The sequence below is a fragment of the Tinamus guttatus genome, unplaced genomic scaffold, assembly GCF_059628265.1.
Source record: "Tinamus guttatus ecotype Peru unplaced genomic scaffold, ASM5962826v1 Tinamus_guttatus_pri_ptg001025l, whole genome shotgun sequence".
Lineage (NCBI taxonomy): Eukaryota > Metazoa > Chordata > Aves > Tinamiformes > Tinamidae > Tinamus > Tinamus guttatus.
Window position 1 is genome coordinate 18,376 of NW_028289559.1, and position 9,422 is coordinate 27,797.

At 68.5% G+C, this 9,422-nt stretch overlaps 1 protein-coding gene across 1 annotated transcript; it reads left to right on the forward strand.

The window, feature by feature from the left end:
• The first annotated feature begins 257 nt into the window (after positions 1-257).
• Positions 258-8,641, forward strand: RCE1 (Ras converting CAAX endopeptidase 1). Its single transcript, XM_088538351.1, has 8 exons — positions 258-445; positions 2,168-2,270; positions 2,727-2,810; positions 2,890-2,968; positions 3,840-4,007; positions 5,603-5,674; positions 6,329-6,391; positions 8,445-8,641. The coding sequence occupies exons 1-8, from the start codon at positions 258-260 to the stop codon at positions 8,639-8,641; spliced, it is 954 nt and encodes a 317-aa protein (XP_088394477.1).
• Positions 8,642-9,422: the final 781 nt, after the last annotated feature.

Consider the following 9,422-nt stretch of genomic DNA (forward strand, 5'->3'; position numbering starts at 1 on the left):
CTGTCCCCGAAGCCGGCGCCGCTGCTCGCCCCGCCCTCTCGAGACCCCGCCCCCTCTAGGTCCCGCCCCCGAGCTTTTCGCCCCCGAGGCTTCTAGGCCCCGCCCCGACGTTTCTAGGTCCCGCCCCCTGCCCGTCCGGCTCCGCCCCCGCCGCGCCTGGCCCCGCCCCCGTCCGGGACGGGTTAGGTCCCGCCCCCTGCCCGTCCGGCCCCGCCCCCGCCCCGCCCCCGCGCGCCTGGCCCCGCCCCCGCCGCGCCATGGCGGTGTCGGAGGCCGCGGGCGACGCGTCCTGGGCCGCGGCGGCGGCACCGGGAGCGGAACCGGAACCGGGACCGGGAGCGGAACCGGGCGCGGCCGGGCCGTGCTGGGCCGCGCTCGTCGCCTGCCTCAGCCTGGCCTGCTCCTACGTGGGGAGCCTCTACGTGTGGGGCAGCCCCCTGCCGCGGTACGGGGGGCGGGCCCGAACCGGCACCGGGACCGGCACCGGGGGGGACCGGGAACCGGCACCCGGGAACCGGCACCGGGCGGGAACGGGGATCAAGGGGGAACTGGCACCGGGACCGGCACCGGGACCGGCACCGGGGGGGAACGGGACCGGGAACCGGCACCGGGAACCGGGACCGGCACCGGGCGGGAACGGGGATCAAGGGGGAACTGGCACCGGGAACCGGCACCACCGGCACCGGGGAGGAACGGGGACCGGCACCGGGCAGGAACGGAACTGAGAACCAGCACCGCGGAGGAACGGGGACCGGCACCGGGAACCGGCACCGGGGGAGAACGGGGACCGGGGGGGAACCGGCACCGGGGGGTGACGGGTACCGGCACCGGGAACCGGGACCGGCACCGGGGGAAAACGGGGACCGGGAACCGACACCGGGGGGGAACGGGGATCTGGGGGGGAACCGGCACCGGGAACCGGGACCAGCATCGGGCGGGAAACGGGGACCGATACCGGGAACCGGGGGGGGCGGGTCCCGGGGAGGGGGGTGGGTCTGGGGTGTCCCTGGTGGGTCCTGGGGGGCTCTATGGGGTCCTGGGGGGCTCTATGGGGTCCTGGGGGGTCTGTGGGGTTCAAGGGGGTCCTGGGGGGTCCAATTGGGTCCTGGGGGGTCTATGGGTTCTGGGGGGGGTCCTGGGGGTCTCTATAGGGTCCTAGGGGGCTCTATGGGGTCCGGGGGGGGTCTATGGGGTCCAATTGGGTCTATGGGGATCTGGGGGGTCCTGGGGGTCTCTATGGGGTCCTGGGGGGGGTCTATGGGGTCCTGGGGGGCTCTATGGGGTCCGGGGGAGGGGAGCTGGGGGGTCTGTGGGGTTCAAGGGGGTTCTGGGGGGTCCAATTGGGTCCTGGGGGTCTATGGGGTTCTGGGGGGGGGTCCTGGGGGTCTCTATGGGGTCCCGGGGGCTCTATGGGGTCCGGGGGGGGGTCTATGGGGTCCAATTGGGTCTATGGGGATCTGGGGGGGTCCTGGGGGTCTCTATGGGGTCCTGGGGGGCTCTATGGGGTCCCGGGGAGGGGAGCTGGGGGGTCTGTGGGGTCCAATTGTGTCCTGGGGGGGTCTATGAGGGTCTGGGGGGGTCCAGGGGGGCTCAATGGGGTCCTGGGTGGGTCTATGGGGCCCTGGGGGGCTGTATGGGGTCCCGGGGAGGGGAGCTGGGGGGTCTGTGGGGTTCAAGGGGGTTCTAGGGGGTCCAATTGGGTCCTGGGGGGGTCTATGAGGGTTTGGGGGAGTTCTGGGGGGGGCTCTATGGGATCCAGGGGGGCTCTATGGGATCCAGGGGAGTCTATGAGGGTTTGGGGGGGTCCTGGGGGGTCTCTATGGGGTCCCGGGGAGGGGAGCTGGGGGGTCTGTGGGGCCCAATTGCATCCTGGGGGGGGGTCTATGAGGGTCTGGGGGGGGTCTAGGGGGGCTCTATGGGGTCCAGGGGGGTCTATGGGGTCTGGGAGGGGTCTGTGGGGTCCAATTGGGTCTACGGGGGTCTGGGGGGGTCCTAGGGGGCTCTATGGGGTCCGGGGGAGCTCTATGGGGTCCTGGGGGGTCTATGAGGGTCTGGCGGGGTCCGGGGGGGTCCTAGGGGGGTCTATGGGGTTCTGGGGGGCTCTATGGGGTCCGGAGGGGTCTATGGGGGTCCCGGGGGGGTGACACCCGGCCCCCCCCCGGTGCAGGGACCACCCGGCCGTGATCAAGCGCCGCTTCACGAGTGTCCTGGTGGTGGCCGCGCTGTCCCCAGCGCTCGTCTGGGTCTGGAAGGAGCTCACGGGCCTCGAGGTGACACCTGGGGACAGGGACGGGACGGGGAGAGGGCCCAGGCGTCCGGGATGGGGATGGACACGATGGGAGGGCCCAGGCGTCCAGGCGGGGGGACGGGGGACACGATGGGGGGGTCCAGGCATCTGGAGGGGACATGGACACGATGGGGAGGGACCCAGGTGTCCGGGATGGGGATGGACATGATGGGGGGGCCCAGGCGTCCGGGGAGGACACGGACACAACGGGGAGGGCCCAGGTGTCCGGGGGGGACAGGGGACACGATGGGGGGGCCCAGGGGTCTGGGATGGGGATGGACATGATTGGGGGGCCCAGGCGTCCGGAAGGGGGATGGACACAACGGAGAGGGCCCAGGCGTCCAGGATGAGGATGGACACGATGGAGGGGCCCAGGCGTCCGGGCGGCGCTGACCGCATCCCCGTTGTCACCGCGTCCCCGTTGTCCCCGTGTCCCCAGGCCGAGACGCCGCTGCTGGCGCTGCTGGGGCTGCGGCTGGAGGGGCTGGTGGCGGCGACGCTGCTGCCGCTGCTGCTGACCATGGTGGGTGCCGGGAAGGGACGCAGGGCGCCCCGCGGTGTCACCGTCCCCGTCCCGACGTCCCCGTGTCCCTCCCGTCCAGGTGCTCTTCCTGGGGCCCCTCATCCAGCTCTCCATGGACTGTCCCTGGCACTGGCTGGACGGCCTCAAGGTGCTCTGCGGTAAGGGGGGGCCCTGGCCCCTCCGCGGGGGGCTGGGACCCACAAGTGGCCCCGTGTGACACCCCCCCATGTCCCCTGATCCCCATAAGTGGCCCATGTGCCGTCCGTGGGAGGGCTGGGACCCACAAGTGGCCCCATGTGACACCCCGCCATCCCCCACTGTGTCCCCCAATCCCCATAAGTGGCCCCGTGTGACACCCTGCCACCCCCCACCATGTCCCCTGATGCCCATCAGGGCTGTGTCCCCGTGTCCCTTGGTGACACCCGTGTCCCCAGCCCTGCGCCTGTGAGCGCTGTGTGCCTTGGTGTCCCCTGGTGTCCCCGTGTCCCTGTGTCCCTTGGTGACCCCCGTGTCCCCTGGTGTCCCCAGCCCCCGCGCCTGTGGGCGCTGTGTCCCTTGGTGACCCCTGGTGACACCCTTGTCCCCGTGTCCCCTGGTGTCCCCTGGTGTCCCCAGCCCCCGCGCCTGTGGGCGCTGTGTCCCCTCTGTGGGTCCCCTGGTGTCCCCGTGTCCCCTGGTGTCCCCATGTCCCCTGGTGACCTCTGTGTCCCGTGTCCCCAGCCCTGCGCCTGTGGGCGCTGTGTCCCTTGGTGTCCCCTGGTGTCCCCATGTCCCTGTGTCCCTTGATGACCCCTGGTGACACCCGTGTCCCCTGGTGACCCCTGGTGACATCCATGTCCCCTGGTGTTCCCAGCCCCACACCTGTGGGCGCTGTGTCCCTTGGTGTCCCCGTGTCCCTTGGTGACATCCGTGTCCCGGTGTCCCCAGCCCCGCGCCTGTGGGCACTGTGTCCCTTGGTGTCCCTGTGTCCCTGTGTCCCTTGGTGACCCCTGGTGGCCCCTGGTGACACTCGTGTCCCTGTGTCCCCAGCCCCGCGCCTGTGGGCGCTGTGTCTGGCCGACGTGCGCTGGCTGCGGAACCAGGTGGTGGCTCCGCTGACGGAGGAGCTGGTGTTCCGGGCCTGCATGGTACCGGTTCTGCTGCCCTGCACCGGGCCGGCCCGCGCCGTCCTGGCCTGTCCGCTGTTCTTCGGTGTTGGTGAGTGTCCCCAACCCCGTGTCCCCAACCCGGTGACACTGCCGTCCTCGCGTGTCCCCAACCCGGTGACACTGCCGCGCTCCCCTGTCCCCTGTCCCCCGTGTTCCGGGCCTGCATGGTACCGGTTCTGCTGCCCTGCACCGGGCCGGCCCGCGCCGTCCTGGCCTGTCCCCTGTTCTTTGGTGTCGGTGAGTGTCCCCAAGGGTGTCCCCAACCCCGTGTCCCCAACCTGGTGACACTGCCGTGCTCCCCTGTCCCCTGTCCCCCGTGTTCCGGGCCTGCATGGTACCGGTTCTGCTGCCCTGCACCGGGCCGGCCCGCGCCGTCCTGGCCTGTCCCCTGTTCTTCGGTGTCGGTGAGTGTCCCCACGGGTGTCCCCAAGGGTGTCCCCAACCCGGTGACACTGCCGCGCTCCCCTGTGCCCTGTTCAACGTGTTCCGGGCCTGCATGGTACCGGTTCTGCTGCCCTGCACCGGGCCGGCCCGCGCCGTCCTCGCGTGTCCCCTGTTCTTCGGTGTCGGTGAGTGTCCCCAAGGGTGTCCCCAACCCTGTGTCCCCAACCTGGTGACACTGCCGCGCTCCCCTGTCCCCCGTTCTCCGTGTTCCGGGCCTGCATGGTACCGGTTCTGCTGCCCTGCACCGGGCCGGCCCGCGCCGTCCTGGCCTGTCCCCTGTTCTTTGGTGTCGGTGAGTGTCCCCAAGGGTGTCCCCATGGGTGTCCCCAACCCGGTGACACTGCCGCGCTCCCCTGTCCCCTGTTCTTCGGTGTTGGTGAGTGTCCCCAAGGGTGTCCCCAGCCCAGTGACACTGCCATCCTCGCGTGTCCCCAACCCCGGTGACACTGCCGTCCTCGCGTGTCCCCTATTCTTCGGTGTGGGTGAGTGTCCCCATGGGTGTCCCCAAGGGTGTCCCCAACCCTGGTGACACTGCCGTGCTCCCCTGTCCCCTGTTCTTTGGTGTCGGTGAGTGTCCCCCCGGGTGTCCCCAACCACGGTGACACTGCCCCGCGCGTCGTCCTCGCGTGTCCCCAACCCCGTGACACTACCCCATGCACCGTCCTCGCGTTTCCCCTCTTCTTCGGCATGAGTGTCCCCATGAGTGTCCCCAACGGCGGTGACGCTGCCCCGCGCGTCGTCCTTTCATGTCCCCAATGGTGGTGACACTGCCCCACGCACCATCCTCACGTGTCCCCTCTTCTTTGGCGTCGGTGAGTGTCCCCAACCCCGTGTCCCCAACCATGGTGGCAATGCCACCGCGCACTGTCCTCGCGTGTCCCCTGTTCTTTGGCGTCGGTGAGTGTCCCCAACCCCATGTCCCCAACAGTGGTGGCAATGCCACCGCGCGCCGTCCTCGCGTGTCCCCTGTTCTTCAGTGTCGGTGAGTGTCCCCAACCCCATGTCCCCAACAGTGGTGGCAATGCCATCGCGCGCTGTCCTCGCGTGTCCCCTGTACTTCGGTGTCGGTGACTCCCCGCGTGCGGTTGTCCCTAGCCTTGGTGTCCTGCGGGTGTCCCCAGCCCCGCGTCCCCCCACGCGCGGGTGTCCCCAACCCAGTGTCCCCAGCCCGGTGTCACTGTCCCCGTTGTCCCTTCGCAGCCCATTTCCACCACGTCATCGAGCAGCTCCGATTCCGGCAGGGATCCGTCGGGAGCATCTTCATGGCAGCAGGTGGCACTTGGGGACAGGGAGGGGACAGGGACAAGGACAGGATGGGGACAGGGATGGGGATAAGCATGGAATGGGGTTGGGATGGGGACAGGGACAGGATGGGGACAAGTGCGGGATGGGGACAGGGACAGGAGTGGTTGGTGACAACAATGGGACAGTGACAGGATGGGGAAGACAATGGGGGGGTGATGGTGGCACTGGGACAGTGACGGGGAAGCCGATGGGGACATTGAGACGATGGCAGCGGGGGGACAATGATGGGATGGTGGCACTGGGACAGTGACAATGATGGGGAAGCCGGTGGCACTGGGATGGTGACGAGGAAGACGACGGGGACATTGAGACGATGGCAGTGGGGGGACAATGACGGGATGGTGGCACTGGGACAGTGACAGTGACGGGGAAGCTGATGGGGACATTAAGACGGTGGCAGTGGGGGGACAATGACGGGATGGTGGCACTGCGACAGTGACAATGATGGGGAAGCCGGTGGCACTGGGATGGTGACGAGGAAGACGACGGGGACATTGAGACGATGGCAGTGGGGGGATGGTGGCACTGGGATGGTGACGACGGGGACACCGAGCCGGCAACGGGGCGGCACCAAGGCCGGCGTGGGGACAACGTCCCGGTGTCACCTCCGTGTCCCCGCAGCCTTCCAGTTCTCCTACACCGCCCTGTTCGGCGCCTACACGGCCTTCATCTTCCTGCGCACAGGTGAGGCCACCGCGCGATGTCACCGCGCGATGTCACCGCTGTCCCCAACGTCACCCCAATGAGTCACCCGGGGGTGGCTGCACTGACGCCGCCGCTGTCCCCGCTGGTGTCACTGTCCCCGGTGTGACCCCCCTCGAGGGTCAGCTGGTGGGGTGGCCGCGGTGGCCACTTGTCCCCAATGATGTCACTGTCCTCAGTGTCCCTCCTGAAGGTCACCTGGTAGGCCTGCTGCTGTGTCACTGTCCCCATTGTCCCCTGCAGGTCACCTGGTGGGCCCGGTGTCATTGTCCCCATTGTCCCCTGCAGGTCACCTGGTGGGCCTGGTGCTGTGTCACTCCTAGCAGTGTCATTGTCCCCTGCAGGTCACCTGGTGGGCCCGGTGCTGTGTCCGTGTCCCCATTGTCATCACTGTCCCCATTGTCCCCTCTCACAGGTCACCTGGTGGGCCCGGTGCTGTGTCACTGTCCCCATTGTCCCCTGCAGGTCACCTGGTGGGCCTGGTGCTGTGTCACTCTCGATGGTGTCATTGTCCCCATTGTCCCCTCTTGCAGGTCACCTGGTGGGCCCGGTGCTGTGTCCCTGTCCCCATTGTCATCGCTGTCCCCATTGTCCCCTGCAGGTCACCTGGTGGGCCCGGTGCTGTGTCACTCTCGATGGTGTCATTGTCCCCATTGTCCCCATTGTCCCCTCTCACAGGTCACCTGGTGGGCCCGGTGCTGTGTCCCTGTCCCCATTGTCATCACTATCCCCATTGTCCCCTGCAGGTCACCTGGTGGGCCCGGTGCTGTGTCACTCTCGATGGTGTCATTGTCCCCTGCAGGTCACCTGGTGGGCCCGGTGCTGTGTCCCTGTCCCCATTGTCATCACTGTCCCCATTGTCCCCTCTCGCAGGTCACCTGGTGTGCCCGGTGCTGTGTCACTGATGGTGTCATTGTCCCCATTGTCCCCTGCAGGTCACCTGGTGGGCCCGGTGCTGTGTCCCTGTCCCCATTGTCATCGCTGTCCCCATTGTCCCCTGCAGGTCACCTGGTGGGCCCGGTGCTGTGTCCCTGTCCCCATTGTCATCACTGTCCCCATTGTCCCCTGCAGGTCACCTGGTGGGCCCGGTGCTGTGTCACTGATGGTGTCATTGTCCCCATTGTCCCCTCTCGCAGGTCACCTGGTGGGCCCGGTGCTGTGTCACTCCTGCCGGTGTCATTGTCCCCATTGTCATCACTGTCCCCATTGTCCCCTGCAGGTCACCTGGTGGGCCCGGTGCTGTGTCACTGACGGTGTCATTGTCCCCATTGTCCCCTGCAGGTCACCTGGTGGGCCCGGTGCTGTGTCCCTGTCCCCATTGTCATCGGTGTCCCCATTGTCCCCTGCAGGTCACCTGGTGGGCCCGGTGCTGTGTCACTCTCGATGGTGTCACTGTCCCCATTGTCCCCATTGTCCCCTGCAGGTCACCTGGTGGGCCCGGTGCTGTGTCACTCCTACCAGTGTCATTGTCCCCTCTCACAGGTCACCTGGTGGGCCCGGTGCTGTGTCACTGTCCCCATTGTCCCCATTGTCCCCATTGTCCCCTGCAGGTCACCTGGTGGGCCCAGTGCTGTGTCACTGTCCCCATTGTCATCACTGTCCCCATTGTCCCTTCTCACAGGTCACCTGGTGGGCCCGGTGTCACTGTCCCCATTGTCCCCTGCAGGTCACCTGGTGGGCCTGGTGCTGTGTCACTCTTACCAGTGTCATTGTCCCCTCTCACAGGTCACCTGGTGGGCCCGGTGCTGTGTCCCTGTCCCCATTGTCATCACTGTCCCCATTGTCCCTTGCAGGTCACCTGGTGGGCCCGGTGCTGTGTCATTCTTACCAGTGTCATTGTCCCCTGCAGGTCACCTGGTGGGCCCGGTGCTGTGTCCCTGTCCCCATTGTCATCGCTGTCCCCATTGTCCCCTGCAGGTCACCTGGTGGGCCCGGTGCTGTGTCACTCTTACCAGTGTCATTGTCCCCTGCAGGTCACTTGGTGGGCCCGGTGCTGTGTCACTGATGGTGTCATTGTCCCCATTGTCCCCTGCAGGTCACCTGGTGGGCCCCGTGCTGTGTCACTCCTTCTGCAACTCCGTGGGTTTCCCGGCGCTGGGGGCGGCGCTCGGGCACCGGCGGCGCCGGGCGCTGCTGCTCTGCTACGCGCTGGGGCTGGGGCTGTTCGCGCTGCTGCTGCGGCCGCTCACGCAGCCCCGGTTCTTCGGGGCCAGCGCGGCCACCTGCTCCTGACGGCCGGAGCCGCCACCTCCTGACGTCCCCTGGGGTCCCCGGAGCCGCCACCTGCTCCTGATGGCACCTCTGGCCCCGGAGCCGCCACCTCCTGACGTCCCCTGGGGTCCCTGGGGTCCCTGGAGCCGCCACCACCTGCTCCTGACGTCCCCTGGGATCCCTGGAGTCGCCACCTGCTCCTGACGGCCGGAGCCGCCACCTCCCGGCGTCCCCTGGGGTCCCTGGAGCCGCCACCTCCCGACGTCCCCTGGGATCCCTGGAGCTGCCACCTGCTCCTGACGTCCCCTGCGGTCCCCGGAGCCACCACCTCCTGATGTCCCCTGGGGTCCCTGGAGATGCCACCTGCTCCTGACGGCCGGAGCTGCCACCTCCCGACGTCCCCTGGGGTCCCTGAGGTCCCTGGAGCTGCCACCACCTGCTCCTGACGGCGCCGGAGCCGCCACCTCCCGATGTCCCCTGGGGTCTCCAGAGCTGCCACCTGGTCCTGACGTCCCCTGGGATCCCTGGAGCCGCCACCACCTGCTCCTGATGGCCCTGGTGTCCCCAGGCCGCTGCCACCTGATGTCCCCTGGGGTCCCTGGAGCTGCCACCTGCTCCTGACATCCCCTGGGATCCCCGGAGCTGCCACCTGCTCCTGATGGCCCTGGAGCCGCCACCTCCCGATGTCCCTGCGGTCCCCGGAGCCGCCACCTCCCGATGTCCCCTGGGGTCCCCGGAGCCGCCACCTGCTCCTGATGGCACCTCTGGCCCCGGAGCCGCCACCTCCTGACGTCCCCTGGGA